Source organism: Vipera berus (assembly GCF_964194415.1).
Source record: "Vipera berus genome assembly, chromosome: 1".
NCBI classification, from domain to species: Eukaryota; Metazoa; Chordata; class Lepidosauria; order Squamata; family Viperidae; genus Vipera; species Vipera berus.
In genome coordinates this window covers 207,318,744-207,336,424 of record NC_138202.1, presented here as the reverse complement: position 1 = coordinate 207,336,424, position 17,681 = coordinate 207,318,744, and the positions used below count along the sequence as shown (strand labels likewise).

The following is a 17,681-nucleotide window of genomic DNA, read 5'->3' as shown; positions in this document are numbered from 1 at the left end:
GTATTAATTTTAAAACTAAGTATACAACAAAACATTTATTAGAACTTAAGGCTGCATTAGTGACTTCATTTATATTATCAGAGAGTAGACTCTGGTTTTGTGGTTTGTCAGTCTTCCAGTTTTTCAGCTTATGCTGTATACTGTTATTCCTTAATGTTAAAGTAATATTCATTAACCAGGTTTATTATTTTAAAAAACTCGGCAGTTGTTTTTCTTAAAAATTCTCCTGGCTGCTAAGGTTTCTTTGATTTAGTATCAGCAGGCCCAAATTACACTATTTATGCCATTATCTTTTATCTGTTGATTTTTTTAATTGACATCAATTGTGCTACTTTACTGCAAGAATGAAACTGCTCAGTAAAATCTCATATAGCAATATTGTTTTTATATTCTATAATATTTTACATATCTGAGAGTGAATTTATTTTCTCCACACTTTGCCAATGTAGCTAGAAGTGACCTATTTGAAATATTAAAAGGGAATGTTAAGAGACTGTCAGGGGTGTCAAACTCAATTTCATTGAGGGCCGCATCAGCATTGCGGTTGCCCTCAAGGGGCCAGGTGGGTATGGCCAGAGTGGGCGTGGCTAGAGTGGGTGTGGCCTACTGGGTGGGCGTGGCCAGCTCTACATCGTTCACATCAAGGGTGCCTATGGGGGCCTGGGCAGGAGTGGGACAGATCTGAGGGTCTCTGGCAGAAGGAGCATCTCTGGGCCAGGGCCAAGGCAGTGGGGGCCGTTCCCTCACTGTTTCCAGGATGGGTTCGCGGGCCACATGAAACCACTTTGCGGGCTGGATCCGGCCCCCGGGCCTTGTGTTTGACATGTCTGGACTATGTTGAGGAAAGAAACCCTTTCACCTGAAGCAAAAGTTTAATAGTTGATCTACGAAAGTCTGAGGCCAACTTCTTTTCTTAAAATTTTTGAAAGAAGTTTACGCATTCTCTAACCAGAGGGAAAAAACGGTACCAAATATTTGGCATATCCCCCTAGTAAGAACATTCACAAAAAACTATTGCTCAAACATGAGGCAGCAGCGTTTTAGGGTCACAGAATCTAGTAACTCATTTAAGATCATCAGGTTGAAAGAAAAAATATCAAGAACACTAGCTGTACAAGCTGCATCTCCTCAGATTCTATCTTCTACGGAACTATCAAGACACATAGTAGCCTTGACCTCATTCCAAGTGGCCAATCTGAGCTCAAACTGCTCGGGGATGGGGTGGGAACTGGGAAAGCTGGATAATGTAAGATCTATTTGGCTGGGAAAAGTACCTTGCAGTTTATGGAGAGCTGCATATGGTTGATTAGGAAAAGTGGTTCTCAACCAGAGATATGTGTATCAGGTGTGTCACTCAAAAATTGTTCAAGTGGAACACAGAGTAAACTGTAACTGTGTTGAGAAAGCACAAGGGCCTTATTCCTGGCTTATCTGACAGCCTGTCTGAATTCTGGAAAATCTGAAAGCCTAGCCTCCAAACTGGAAGCCCCTTGCACTTTCTCTCAAAAAACTGAAAAATTGAAATTTAAAATAAATTGATACAAAACTCTGGTTTTCCAATAAGAGAAGACTTTAAGTGCTGTTATAAAATAGAGTTACAAGCAATTTGCATTTCTAAATTGCTAGAGTTGGTTTGAGCTGGGCATTATTAAATTAGGTGTTTGTTGTACGTAATTTAATAATTTCCAGTTCGCGTTCGTACAATTAAGTTAGACCCTACTATATTTTGAAAGATAATACTTTCATTAGTTTTTACAATTACCAAATAATGATTCCCCCTTATGTCAAGGTTGCAAATCAGAAACTGTTAATTGTACTGCTCCAGAAATATAGTGCCCAAACCTATTTATGGTACAAATTTAAAACTTACATCAAAGTTATTAAGTGCGTAAGCCAACTCTCCACCGCCACTCTGATGCTGGACAGAATCTTCAGAAGCTGTCGCTTGGGCAGCATTAGAGATTCCTGTGACTGCCTGCTGCAACTGCTTGTAGATCAAGTCCCTATTAGCTTTATAAGCAGCTACATCTGGATGTTGCAGGCAAGCTTGAGAAGCGGTATAAAGTATAGGAATGTTTTTCTGAAGAATTCCTCTGGCTGCAGCCATCTGGTCACGATGACCAATGTCTTTCAGTTCCTGTAGAAAGAGTTACATTTTATTTAGAAATAAAAAGATTTTTTGGAATTTAGTTTTTATATCAGCAGTGACAAGATGTGAGACTCCAAGTATAAATCCCAATAGCCAATGGAGAGGGGCTGATGAAGTCCCACAGCTCCAGCAGAGGTACATATTGTCCATTCCTTATCTGACCTATTTCAATGAAGAAACATAGGGTAACCTGTATCAGGATGCATCAGGAAATTACATGATTTCTGGAACACAATAATCTTTGCAAATGAAGTCTCAAATGTCAATTTTGTGAACTGAAGTTACAATTCCATCTGAATTGCAGAAAAAAAATATAAGCCAAACCTTAATGCTTAATCTGTAAATGTGTATTAAACAGGCAGCAGTATCTCACGACAAACATCCTTCTCATCTCCTTATACCAGTTTATTCAGCAGCCTCTCCCATTCTAAGATCCTGCCCACTGTGTATTTTTTGTTAAAAAAATGGAACAAGTTATTCAACTGAATAATTATGTAATTAGTAATAGCTGCATAGATATGACTCTTGTTCTATAGCGTTTGAGAAAAATGGGCAGCTTGATTTTAACTTGTTCCATAGAGGAGGAATTGCAGATTAACTAACAACACTGTTGGTATTTTGCTAATCTCTATGAGGGAGACAGGCAGTTAAGAAGTTTTATATATATAAATAAACAAGCAATCTTGTTCAAGAGACTAGCAAAACTGAAGCAGCTGACTAAAGATCTTCTTCATATTCAGCCAGCTCCTTAGGACAGGAGATAGAAGCAGTTATATATTTCCTGAGAGACCTGTAGTAAATTGGAGCCACTTTGAATCTTTCCTTCTGAAAAAGGATCAGACTGAAGATAATGACACCTTACATGTCTTAGATTACACGAGCAGCATAATGTAGAGCCAGGCAGCAGTATTGCAGGCAGGAGATTTGCAATAAAATGCAGATTTCTATTGCAAACAAGCTCTTCTGTGGTAGTAAAATGGTCACTTGAGTAGCTACTCAGACAAAATTGGGTGGATTCATGTAATTCTTCCAAGCTTATTATGGCATTACTCTTTCAGCAACTTATAAACTGTCAAAAGTATCTTTAGAATGGCTGGTTTCCACCAAGGCGCATTACTTGCAATTGTCTCCCTTGTAGATAACAGTGTTTCCCTACCCATGTGGCGGCTTTAGCTTTCCTTAAAAACAAAAGCTCCTGCAATTACATCACAATTTGTACATCCACTTCACACAATGGTCCATGTTATCATTTTGACATTTCTATTATGACTGTTCCTGTGTTGTAACAGTCAGAATTTATAAAAGCATATAATCCTAAAATTACTATACCTGTTGTCTCTTGCCTGCCATTATATTAAGCTTGTCCACTTCTGGTTTAAGAGCTTTATATTGTATTCCTAAATCTTGTTCAGTTCCAGCATTTCTTAATTTTAGAATGCCTTCTTCCACCTAGAGAATGAAATCAGTTTTAAATTGTTCACAATATCTATAATTCAGTATGAATTCTACAAAAGCAGTTATTTATAATGTCACCATACTTAAGCAAGAGAAATATGGTCTAATCCCAACCCCAAGCAAATCAATAAAATCAGACACGCTAGCAAAACAAGAGAAAACCATTATGTTTGTGAATATCAGATTTCAATAAGCTATTAATGTTTTATATTGAATTTAGCAATAGCAATTTATGTTAAAAGGCCATGAACACATCGGATCCAAATTAAATTAAAGAACTGCCTGGGGTAAAGAAGTAAAACAGAATTTGTTCCAACTGATGGCAAATCTGTCAACCAACATGTAACAATATAGGAATAGATCTTTTATTTTACAGAAATGTTCCATTTAGACCAGAATCTTGTTTCCACAATCATCCAACATTTCTTAAAAAGTCCAAAGCAGGATATAAAAGACACGCTCTTGCCCTATTAACACCTTTTTCTGCAAGTTAGAAACAATGATTCTGAATTCCTTTTATTATGCCATTAAAATAGTGAACAATATATTCAAGACTTACAACTTTAAGTTGCACAAGTAATCTGTAGACATCAGCCATATCAGCCAAAATGAGGAGCCGGGTAACTGCTGACAAGAGGGCCCGAGCTGCTCTCACCATATTCCCTCGTTTCACAGAAGAACAGGGGTCATCAGCAAATTCTCCAGAGGCACTCTTCATTAAGTCTCCTATATATATATATATATATACACAGAAAGTTAGCTGTAAGGCTTCAGCTTTTAGGATGATGAGGCAAGTATACCCAATTCAGCCAAAACCAAAACGGCAAGAACATTCCTCATTAAAACATCTATTGCTATAATTTTTATCACATTCTCTTCCAAAACAATTCAATTTTGGCACTTAGGCAAGTATTTCAAGATTAAGGATTTGCTGCTTATATAGGATTCAATGGCCTTAATACAATGTCCAAATATTCAACCTGAAGCTGGAGAGACAAGGAAACTGTGTTACTGGCTTTTTAAAGAAGTCGCATCTTTGTCTGATGTACTTAGCAATACCATGCAAGCCCAGGAAAAGGCATGGCTTCATTATGGAAGCATTGACCTTGGTCAATATGCTGGATTTCAAATACCTTTTAAAGTTCAAATACTGTACACTTTGAAGTCTAGCCAAGGTACAAAATGGGAACAATGTAAAATATTGACTGTTATTGCTAAATAATAGTCAAATTTAGGCCTGTGCAAATCTTGAACAAGGTGATGTGGCGGGTACATGTATAAAGCATTGCTTTATGAGCTATTAAAACATACTATTTTTTTAGAAATGTAGTTGGAAACTGTTCCTGGTTTTGTTGACATACATGTGGATAAATAGCTACTTTGCTTTGCTGGGAAAAATGAAGCAAAACTGCATGCACGTTAATGTGAAGACACCTGGGAGATTTGTGAAGCAGCTGCACAAGCCTAGAAAATGATTTGCCTGTTTTAATTATGAAAAAAAGAGTGCTCTGTATGTGCCACTATGTTCTCAAACATCTTGTTTTAAATGGTTTTCATAGCCCCATTAAAATTATAGCTTTTTGTCAGATGATAATATGCTCTATTAACATTTTAAAAATGGGGTCGAGGGGAAGAAAATATTGTTTTGGATTTTTTGTGTAGTAGAAGATATCAATTCAATCACCTAAGTTAAAGGCAATTTAAGATCATCCAATTTTATACCAAGCTTCTTGGAAGTAAGAAACAACAAAATCCTCTGTGGGTAATAATGGATCCATTTTCAATTTTATAATAAAATGTTGCTTAGGCAGTACTTTCATAGACATCAGCCAATAAAGACAAAATTTCATTCCACAAATTTAATGGCTGACTCAAGGTCATTCAATATTTTTGTGCCCAGCCCTTCTCACAGGACAACGTGAGATTAAGCTGAAAGCGGAAGAACTATATACACTTCTTTGAGGCCCTGTGTATATACATAAAAAATGTAAAATTACATAAGACATGCTGATGCATATCAAAAGCTGAGCTTATCCCCAAGCTGGTGTTTAAATATACTGTATGCAAATCCTGACAGGCAAACTATTTCTTTTTTTTAATTTGTAATTCCTGTGAACTAATTTACAAATGTGGACAATCATAAGAGTTGCAACTTCATCAAAGGTATACCTTGTTTGCGAACATCTTCGACAGCTGCTACCAGTTCTTCTTTAAGATACTGGCTCTCCTTTGCAATTTTGTCCCCCTTTTCCAAAAAGTTCTCCGTTGCTTGCTCAACGGATGCAGCTAGAACATGTGCCTTTTTAGATCGGCCTCTTTTTTTGTTGGAAGGACCTTTGTTGCTTGTATTGACCAATGTTGTGACCTGAAAACAGCATAATATGATTGCTTGAACAAGATACCTCAAGTAACACACTCCATATTTAAGTAATAAAGCTTTAGTTTTTGGAAGATGAAAAATCTGGAAACCTTCAAAACATTTATACATCCTTGTGAGCTTATATATCTATAAATCAGTAATGTGTGGAATTTTGGGGAGAATTCTTGTGGAACCAGAACATTAATAAATAAATAAATAAAAGGATAACCATATAGTTTTTTATTACCTGGGTAACAAGAGGTTCAAGCAGTCTTTCAACTGCCAGTGTCCTTATTTCCAGGCTTTTTGGGTCCCATTTGAAATTAACATTTCCTGTATTAATGGTAGTCATTTCTGGAAAAGAAAAGTATTAAATCATTTCAATTCTCTACACAACACAAATGTCTACTTATGCAGCAAACTCACTATAATCAATGGAGGTTACTCAAAACTAAATTCAGACTAAATAACTCTGACCCAAAATAGAGCCATTTACATGTATCATTTGAGTTCTTCTGACCAGCCAATCAAATTGAGATTTAGACTAGTAGTTGGAATTTCTTTCTTGACCTTTACCCCAGGGATCAACTTCTTGAGTGTCACTATGTGATCTTGCACAATAAAATTAACTGAAAATAGCTCAAGATCACACAGTGAAATTTGATTATTTAAGAAAATTAATTTTGAGGTTGATTTTGTATGCCATCCTGAAACCCTTGTTTTAGATTAAACTTTATCCCATATTTTTCTTATGTTTCCCTTCCTATAGTTTTCTTTTAAATCAATTACTCTTTAAAAAGAGAATATCCCACCAGTTAAGTGACTTATAAAAGGAATAATCCTGTAGAATGGAAGGACTAGATACACTTCCCATTCCAGCCATTTCATGAGTTTGCAATAAAAAAACACAGCAGCAATATTCTAGCTGCATTTTTATATTCTGCTGTCACAATGCTATATATAGTATATTGCACCCCACGCCCCTCACAGGGTTATTGTTGCAGGGAAAATAGGAAGTGGGAGTACTGTGTACTCCATATTAAGTTATACCTAACAAAGGCAAATACTAATTTAGTTCTAACCAAAGACTTGGATCTTCATAAAAATGCTAAGGTTTAATTACTTGTAGTTGTAGCCAATATAGTTCTACTCACTTTTAATAACAGCTATTTCCATCTAACAAAACTACAAAAGAAGTACATGGTGAAACATGGCAAGACACCTGTGCTTTTTGCAAGTATTTCTTCCCTGTAATCACAGATCTAAAGGTTTATTCAAATATAAGGTATTTTACATGCTTTAAGAAAGTTATCAATGTCGATGTCTTCCTGCTAACGCCCTTTTCTAAACATTTACTTTTCTATCACATAAAATGCGAAGAAGTTACTTGTGTACATTCAAAACCTTGTTTTTTGGGTTCTAGAGGTAATTCTATAGAAAATGTCATCGTTTAAATATACCCTATTATTTTGCTCTATAGCTAGTCAGTGGTGGCTCAGTGGGTTAGGACGCTGAGCTTGTCGATCAGAAGGTCGGCAGTTTGGCGGGTCGAATCCCGAGTGCCGCGTAACAGAGTAAGCGCCTGTTACTCGTCCCAGCTTCTGCCAACCTAGCAGTTCGAAAGCACGTAAAAATGCAAGTAGAAAAATAGGGACCACTACGGTGGGAAGGTAACAGCGTTCCGTGCGCCTTTGGCGTCTAGTCATGCCGGCCACATGACCACGGAGATGTCCTCGGACAAGCGCTGGCTCTTCGGCTTTGAAACGGAGATGAGCACCGGCCCCTAGAGTCGGAAACGACTAGCACACATGTGCGGGGGAACCTTTACCTTTACCTATAGCTAGTCTGCAACAGATGACCATAATTGAGCTGAGAATTTGTCATAAGTTGCTGCTGTTAAGCAAGGCACCCACGTGATCACTTTACTTAATGACTACAATGCCACCTCTTTTAAATGGAGCATGGGGTGACTGAGGGGGTGGGGGAGGTCCTGGGACGGCTGGTACAGGCCTAGGTCTGCACTGCAGCACCATCCCAGCTCATACATGGCCTGAGCTGGGCCTCTTGCATCCCAAGGCATCCCTTGCACAGCTTCCCACCCTGCTGGGTCCCACAGCCTTGGGCCCCCTATCTCTTCCAAAGATCATCTTTCCAAAACAGCACTCAGGTGCTTCAATGCATGGCCTTCCTCCAGAGGCCACCTTTCATCATTCTGGGAGATCACAAGAGTTGCCCATTTCCACAATGGAAGACCAGGCATCGCATTGTACGGATGCTCTTTTGGAAAGGCAATCTTTGGAAGAGGTAAGGGGAGTAAGGTGTGACTGGGCAGGGAGGAGGCCCAAGGTTGTGGGACCCAATGGGGTGGGAAGCACTCCCAAGGCCTGTGGGAAATAGGTCCAAGGAACCCACCCTGGCAGGATGAAGAGGGAAAGTTAAGCAAGTGTGGCAGTTATAATGTCCCTGAGGCCAGTCATAAGGGCCTGAATTGTGATCACTGGACTATGAAGGTGTTGCAATAACTGCAACTTTGGATTCGGGTTGTAATTTCAAATTGCTGCTGAGTGAATGGTTGTAAGTCAAGGACTATCTGTATAGGATTGTACAAAATCTTCCATATTTAAAACACTGTATTTGAACACAAAATGCTGTGTTTTGATGCAAAATACCTTAGGTTAAGTATGAAATGGATTCTCAAGCATTCTAGATATGTTTTGTCTGTGAAACAAGAGACATGCTTGAAACACAGCTGTTTGAAACTCAAAAACACTTCCAGAATGCCCAAAACAACATTTTGCTAAAAACAGCAATTCATCCTTGAATTGGGGTGGGGTGGGGGACAATTTCAAATTCAGTATTTTTGCACATCTTTATTGCTTTCCATATAATGATCTGACTCTAGATCTCATTAGAAACTTGCATTTAGAAACTTGCAAAGTAAAATCAGAAAAGAGACTTCTAAATAAAACTTAATTACTGCAATGTGTTCAAGTATAAGGTGTATGGACAATCATAAAATAGCACATTTATATCAATTTCATTATGGAATGACATTATCTTAATAACTAAAATCCACCAAGAATCTTTAAAACATAAAATGGAGACAGGTAAGTATCCTAATATCTCCATGCGATTTAATTTGAAAAAATATGCTTTTTTAAAAGTGCAATTTAAATAATTAATTTTTAATCTGAATATATGTAATTCAAAAGTGAGAGCCAGTTTGGTGTAGTGCAGGGGTAGGCAACCTCGGCTTTTTTATGACTCATGGACTTCCAACTCCCAGAATTCCATGAGTCATAAAAGTTGAAGTCCATGAGTCATAAAAGAGCCGAGGTTGCCTACTCCTGGTGTAGTGATTAAGCACCAGGCTAGAAATCAAGAGACTCTGAGATTTAGTCACACTTTAAATATCAGACCAGCTGGGTGACCTTGGACCAGTCACATACTCTCAGCCCTAGGAAGAAGGCTGTGGCAAACCACTCCCTAAACCTTGCCAAGAAAAGGGCAGGTGCTTGTGCAGGCAGTCACTAGGAATCAAAATTGATACAAAAAAAGCTGCAACTCAGAACTACAAAATTATACTGTCAATGAACTAACCAATTTAATTTTTTTAAATTTTGATTATAATCAAAGTATCATTTAGTTGTTTTCAGCAAAATTTTTAAATGGTGAAGACTTCCTCAATGCACAGCAAAGCCAAACCATTCAACTGGGGTGGGGGAATCAATTCTAAGTTTCCAGTCATATTATTTAATTCTAAGTTGCCCAGTCAAGACAACTTTCCATGAAGATGGATGGATCTAGGTGGATGAACTGCAATATGAAAACTGACAACTCCCCAACCCAACTGGGTGAGTGAACTCTGTTTTCAAACTATTCAAGATAGACGTTGCCTTTTTTGTCACGCCAATGTCATATTATAGCTTACACATTCTCTTATACTATTCCATAATATTGGAACTTTAAACTATGGAAATAGTTGAAACTGGTCTCAAAAGCCCATTTCCTTTCTTTACATTTTGAAAGTTTATTAATTTTTATGTCTGTATCTTAAGGATGTTTATGGAAAAGAGACAAACTCTAGCTGCTGAAAATTTTACAATTACAGGAAATAATCTTATTTTAAGCACAACTGAATTTCCCCTTTGATTTTCTTGAAAACTCAGTGGTTCTGTATCACACTGAGCTTTCAACACAACGGGCTGGTCACATTCCATGGAAACTTTTGAAAGTTCCCTATTTTCTTTTTTGCACTGCTGTCCTCAATGGCTGTTCTGGTCTTTGTTTCCCTCACCATTTCTACCATTCTTTTTCATTTCCCCAGTCTATAACTTCTCATTCAGCCACCTTGCATCAGATTATTCACGGTGGATTTTGTAGTTAGCAAACCAAACATCAAAAGCAGAAATTTAAATACACGAAAACATACCAGCAAACCTTCACTCCATAGATTTCAATGAAACACGTCTGTGACACCTGTCTAAAATCTATGCAATTGTTGAGCAGATAGCAATATGGCGATGTCATTAGTCCATTCAAAAATTTTACCCTTGTTTTTTTCCCTGGTACTTTCACTCTAGATACAGCAAAAGATACTGCAGTAGTTTTGGCAAGCAGCCTAGATGACAATTAAATGACTGCATCATTAATGAAAGTACTATACTGTACTTGTCTGGCAGATTATATAATAGCCATTAATCCTCCTATCCAGAGAACTTTTGATTACACAACACATACTCCACTGAGACTTAGTATGGGGCAAACAATAATCACAATAAATGGAACATGTTTTCTTTAATACTGTTTATTTTGAGCAGTCACATTAAACCAACACTGGATGAATCAATTAATGAATGGTTCCACAATCACACAGCAACGGGAAAAGGATATGTTACTCCTGTAAGAAAGTGTATCTGTAGGAACATCCTGAATTTAGACTTTATTTAGTGATTTTTGTCATTTTATGATAGCACTTTCATTACTCAGTTTTCCCATTTGCTCTGATGTAAAATAGTGAAAATCTGAGACTACTTTTGAAAGAAGATAAGTAACGTTCAAGGAAGTTATCCTAAGTACCATATGAAAACATGTGAGAATTTTAATGGCATTTAGTGGCAATTTAATATTATGGACACATATCAAAACTAGGTAGATACAGTATATTTGGAAATTTTTTTCTCAATGCTGAACAGAAAGTTATTAAAAACCCACCTTCAATACAAGACAGGAGAAATTGGTGGGATATATTTTGTTACTTTCTACTTGAAGCACACATTGCTGTAACATATTTAGAATAGCTCCTTCTGGTATAATTATTGCAGTAAGCATCTCTCTTGAATTCTCTGCCAAGTCTTTTAGCTTATAATGCCTAAGCATGCCCTTAGGAAAACCTCCTATGGAAATGCAATACGAGTCCTTATCACTGACAAAGAATATCCTGCAACTTAAAGGGAGAATAGTTTCCATATCTGAAAGGAATCAATCACAGAAGGGGCACACGTATGAAAAGTGCTGTTTGCTCATAAATCAATCTGAATACATATATAAAAAAATTATGCACACACACAACTCAAAATGAAGGTCTCTAAAATGATGCCCAAGACAAATGAAATATGTATGAATATCTCCTTTGGATAACTTTAAAGCGCTTCAGATTTTTAATTTTAAATTAAAAGGAGAAGGAGAAACTTCCTGATAGAACAATTAATCAGTGGAACCACCTGCCTCCAGAAGTGGTGAATGCTCCAACACTGGAAGTTTTTAAGAAGAGACTGGACAGCCATTTGTCTGAAATGGTATAGGGTTTCCTGCCTGAGCAGGGGGTTGGACTAGATGACCTCCAAGGCCCCTTCCAACTTTATTATTAGTATTATTACTATAAATTTGTTACAAAGCAAAATGACAACTTTTAGCATTGTCATTATTTCACAAAAACATTGTGTGGCCCACAAACAAATTGGAAAATAAAAACAGTGAACATCTACAACTTAATTCTTTATTAATGCACCCATTTCCACACAAAACCATTGGGGGGGAGGGTAGAAAGGATGCCAGAACACTATAATTATTTGGGATTTCAGTAACTGTTCATCCCTTCATTGCAACTATTTTTTGAAGAAGCTTCTTATAGAAGACTTATATCACCCTCAATATACTCCCAAATTTCAAAGCTCATAATTTAACAAATGGAAACAAAGCCCCAAACAGATGTTAAAGTCATGCTTTAGAGTCGTAAAAGGAGTAATGTATAGGTTAAAAAGGCTTTTGTTATTTTCTTAACTAACCCTTCTGAAGCAACTGCACAAATATGAAGAAATACTATCAAACTCTCTACACAACCCCTTTTCAAACACAAGGCTAATCAAGAAGGCATCCTCCAGTACTAGAAAAATATCAAATCATACACATAGTACGCCAGCCTTAACATTTATGGATATTTATTACTACTTTTATTTTATATGATTTGGTGTCCCCATCTCCAACAATTCTGGGTGTCTCACAATTCTAGAGAATAAGGAAGTGACCTTGATTAAGATATTCAAGGTGTGCTGCCTATGAAAAAAGGGGCTGAAACATTTTTAGGTCCAGAATGAATAGTTCAGGCAGCCATTTCCAGAATTCACTGACAAATAAGGGGGAGAATATAAACAACCAGAGTTGCAAGATTTTGTTATTGCAATCCAGAGGTCTTCAAACTTGGCGCTTTTATGACTTGTGGACTTCAACTCCCAGAATTCTTCAGCCACAACAACTTACCAATATCCAATAATCAACAGAGTCCCCATTCCAAGGCCTGGGAGAATGCCAAGATCTATTTGGGCCCCTGGTAAGACAGTAGGACGGGAGCCATCTGGGTGTTATGGGATAAGGTAACCTCATTCCCCAAGGCATGCATTGAGAGATATTGTTTGAGCAAAGAAACCTGGAGCACACCAAATCTGTCAGCTCAAATCAGCTGGGAAGACCCCAAGGAACATAAGCGATCCCTTAAATCAGGGGTCCCCAACCCCTGGTCCATGGACCAGTACCAGGCCGCGGCATGTCAGCAACCTGTCCGCACAAACAAGCAAAGCCCCATGCACCCTCTGGTCTCCGGTCTGCAGAAAAACCTCTCTCCAGGGAACCGGTCCCTGATGCCCAAAAGGTTGGGGACCTCTGCCTTAAACAACCATCATGTACGGTATTGTAGCTCATAACCAGCACCCTGAATTGTACCTAGAAGCAACCTGGTAATCATTGCAGCTTATGGAGTCACATGGGCATATAAAGGCATTCATTCTGGACCAATCAAAACTTCTCAATGGTCTTCAAGGGCAATTCCACGTAGTGTGTGTTCCAATATACCCATATATTTGGCAATGTCATATCAGAATATGAATTTTCAGTTTAGGTGAATGCCTAATAAGATAGCCATCCATTTCTATTCTTGACACCACATTATCTTCTAAAACAAAACAGGCTGGAAAAGCATTCCCTACCTCTAATCTGTCATATTAAATCACAATCTAGAATACTTCATTTCAGATAGTTTTCACTTTAAAATCTTGAACATGCATATCACATATTACTGATAAGAAACTTTATTACTTTTTAATTGAAGAATTCCCAACATCACTTTATAGCTACCAATACAAAGAAAAAACTAATGTAAGAATCTTAATGAATTTATTGGGACTGTATAATTCTAAAAAATCATCTTTGCCTTATATATGTGACTGTATTCTGCTTCTTGCTTCACACAGTTTAGCATTTGGGTCCAAATTGTGGACCTTAACCATGTCTATTTTTCAGATGTATGCAACAAAGGGCAGTTTGGTTATGCTAGAACCAAACATTCTTATCCAAGAGGGGTTCCAAAAGCAACTGTTCAAAGTTGGACTTCTCTCTTTGCCAGTAAGAAGAAGAAAGTATACTAAATATGCACCAAGTGGAGAAAGGGGGCAGAGATGACCAAGGGAGTGAAGAAATATTAGATTAGGACAAATAAGTAGTTAAATAAGCAAAAATCTGATGTATTTCATCACAATCTCTCTACTAGAGACATAATAGATGTTTTTGTAAAACATACAGCTGGAAAAAAAGGAATGCTATTTTACAGTTCTACAAAATAAAAAAAACAGAAAAGCAACAGAAGGTAAAAAATGTTTGGACACAAAGTTACAGATATACCCCATAAGCACAGACAAAAATTAATAAATGCCTTATTTTTATTAACACATGGATAATCTTAATGGTGTTGCAGGAGCAATGCTGAATTGCTTTCATGTGCTTCAAAGGTAAAATTATTTTTGAATCAAGCACAATTCCTGGTGTCTTCAGATACATCCTTACAGTTCTTCTAAGTGACATTGTGGAAATCTCTCTTACAATATCACCATTACTAACACATCCTGGCCTTTGAAAGTAATATTCAGGTGATACAAAAGCTGTGAAGTGGCAGGATTTCCTATCACACAGACTGTACATGACTGTTCCTGCACTCTTGTTTAGATTTCAATTTACAGAGCCAACAGGCCCATGTAAAATATTTCATAATATTTATATAAAATTTGCCTAAAAGGTAAAGGTAAAGGTTCCCCCGCACATGCGTGCTAGTCGTTTCCGACTCTAGGGGCCGGTGCTCATCTCCGTTTCAAAGCCAAAGAGCCAGCGCTTGTCCGAGGACGTCTCCGTGGTCATGTGGCTGGCATGACTAGACGCCAAAGGCGCATGGAACGCTGTTACCTTCCCACCGTAGTGGTCCCTATTTTTCTACTTGCATTTTTACGTGCTTTCGAACTGCTAGGTTGGCAGAAGCTGGGACGAGTAACAGGCGCCTACTATATTCAATAATATACCAGAATTACTGACATATTTTTAGTTCTTGAACCATAATAGACAGACACTGATATCATAACACACAAGCTGCGAATGTTTCATGTCATTACTCAACTCCAGGTACTTTAATACCAAGTCTGTAAAATCACCTTCTTTATCAGAAAATATACTCAACTTGTTCTCAGGGTCAGCAAAAAATACTTACAAGATTACAATTACTTTTCATAGTAAAAATATTCATCTTTGATTAATGCTACTTATAGAAAAGGAAGCTTATGGGAAAATAACAGAAACTGTCCTGGCCATTCAAAAAGCAGATTTGAATTTAAAAAAACACCTTATCAGAACAGATTTGTGAAACTTGGAATATTTCAGTAATAGATAACAGAAGCCCAGGCTAATAATGGTTTAACGCAGTAGCTTAAAAAAAATATGAAATACTATTTATCCATAAAGATTTCCAGCGATTGTTTTATAAGCTGTTTCCCCCCCCCCCCCGCCCCCGCAGACCTTTATATATCAAAGTAAGATTTAACCAGAAGGATTTAAGACAGTTTTCCGAAACCTGCTCCTCTTTGACAAACCTTTTTTCCCCCCTTTTTAAATTAAACCGTGTACTGTGTAGTAGTTAAAACCAGCTGAGATGACCGCGGAGCTAATAACTGCTTAGCGAGCGCTTTCGTTGCTTTTAACACTTAGCGGTTTTCAAAAAGTCCCTGAAAAGTTATTTTACTTTCCATTGGGAACGAAGGCACCCACGACTTCCTACCTCAGCTGCCAGCGACTCCTCACGCTGGTGGTGTACGACGGGAAAGGGAGTCTTTTTTTTCCTCCACCCTCCTCCCCATTAGCTCAACTCGCGTCCTGTTTCCTTTTTTTTGGGGGGGGGGGGGGAAAGGTCCCATTTGCACTAAGTTACCTCCTCTACAGCAAAAAAGAAAACCCGCGGGACACGTAAGGACCCACACTGGCAGCGCGAAACCCGCCAAGAAACTTCTGACCTACTTTCCACACAAGGCAGATGAAAGTCAGTCTCTCCTGCCGTGTCCCGGAATCAGGGGTAGGCAACCTCGGCTCTTTTATGACTCATGGACTTCAACTCCCAGAATTCCTGAGCCAGCATAGCTGGCTCAGGAATTCTGGGAGTTGAAGTCCATGAGTCATAAAAGAGCCGAGGTTGCCTACCCCTGCCCGGAATGAACAAACTTAAAGGTGGGGGGGGGGAGAGAGAGAGAGAGAGAAAAAAAACCCCGGCTTCCTCGCTCCGCCTGCGCTTCCCCTCCCTTCGGAAGAGGAATGGGGACACCGCCCGGGGGGGAGGGGGCAGGGAGGCCGCTGGCGGAGGAGGCGAAGAGAACGAGAAGCAAGAGAAGCCCCCCCGCCCCACCCTGCGGCCAGTTCCGGGTCTCCTCTCTCCGCCCTAGCCTTTATGGCAGGGGTCTTCAAACTTGGCCCTTTTATGACTGGTGGACTTCAACTCCCAGAATTCCTCAGCCAGCAATGCTGGCTGAGGAATTCTGGGAGTCGAAGTCCACCAAGTCATAAAAGGGCCAAGTTTGAAGACCCCTGCTTTATGGGGAAGGGAGGGGAGGGGAAAGGGAAGAAGTTCAAACTTCAGGGAGCCCAGGCCGCCCTCAGTCCCGTCGCTGTTAAGGACGGCCCGCCGCCACTTTTTCAACTTTCCAACTCTAGCCCAAGAAGAGGCCCAAGCCGGACAAAGCGACGCCGCGCCATCTCCAACCGGCTTCGACCTCGACCGAAAGTTACCTGCGGCGGCTGTTTAACCCCCTCCGCTGTGGCGACGGCGATTTAAGCGTTGGCTTTCCCACCGACAGGCCCGCCTGGCTTGGTTTTCCTTCTTTCCTCCAGCCGGCGCTTTGTCTCGCGGCGCTCGTCGGTTAGGTGCGGCCGCCTCGCTTGGCCTGGTCTTGGGCTGCTGCCTCCTCCGCCGCGCCCCGTCCCAAACTCAGCCCGAAAAAGTCCGCACGGGAGACGACGAGGAAGCGGACTCTTCCGGGCACCTCCCCCTGTGCGTGTGTGTGTGTGCGTGCGTGTGTGTGTGTCTCGCTTTCCCGGCTCTTCTCAGCACCGCCCTCTGCTCCTCGCCGGCTCGTCCCAACACCGCCCTCCTCGGCCGCGTTTGCTTCCCGGCCCTTTCCAACAGCGCCGGCTCTTCCGAGCACCACCCGCCTCTGAGCGGCAAGCAGGCAGAGCCCGGCCTTTCTCGAGAGAAGCGCGCGGGCGGGAGGTGTGCAGGAAGTGGGTGAATCAGGGCGAGAGTTTCAGGTGAGAGGTTTTTTTTCAGGCTTGGCGCGGCCGGAGAAGGAACCGTATTCCGAAGATTCCCGACGGGCGCGTGTGCTTTTTGTAACACACCTTTTTATGGACATAGGGAAGTGTGTTTTCCTCGTTTTCCATATACAGTCGGGAGCGCCTGCGCTTCTTTTTGTGCAAAAAAAACCAAACCAAACGAAACACCCATGAAATCCAGTGCAAGCGACGTCACGCCTTACGAGAAAGGCATTTTGCGAAAGAGTCGAGGGAGACTTCCCGTGGAAGACTTACCAGACTTCGAAAGAATTGCTTTTAAAGTGCGCTCTAAGTCAGCGTTTCCCAACCTTAGGAACTTGAAGATGCGTGGACTTCAACTCCCAGAATTCCCCAGCCAGCTATGCTGGCTGGGGAATTCTGGGAGTTGAAGTCCACGCATCTTCAAGTTCCTAAGGTTGGGAAACGCTGCTCTAAGTAAAAACAAGAAGGTCAAGTAAGAGTTTTACAGAATTGGAATAAATATTCAGTTTGATCGCGACTGGTGAAGTGAAACTTTGACCGTATGGATGGTAAAAAAAAATAAAATAATGCCCTAATACAGGGGTAGGCAACCTCGGCTCTTTTATG

The 17,681-nt window shown here is 39.8% G+C and overlaps 1 protein-coding gene across 1 annotated transcript in view; it reads right to left on the bottom strand.

The window, feature by feature from the left end:
• CTNNA1 (catenin alpha 1) overlaps positions 1-16,804 on the bottom strand; it is a 77,122-nt gene extending 60,318 nt beyond the window's left edge. Inside the window, exons 1-6 of the mRNA XM_081315196.1 lie at positions 16,551-16,804; positions 6,211-6,317; positions 5,774-5,969; positions 4,164-4,330; positions 3,479-3,598; positions 1,871-2,137 (exon numbers count right to left, since the gene is read on the bottom strand). Coding sequence (XP_081171322.1) covers positions 1,871-2,137; positions 3,479-3,598; positions 4,164-4,330; positions 5,774-5,969; positions 6,211-6,315 — 855 coding nt within the window. The 5' untranslated portion in view covers positions 6,316-6,317; positions 16,551-16,804. The remainder of the gene's footprint in view (positions 1-1,870; positions 2,138-3,478; positions 3,599-4,163; positions 4,331-5,773; positions 5,970-6,210; positions 6,318-16,550) is intronic.
• Between the last annotated feature and the right edge of the window lie 877 nt (positions 16,805-17,681).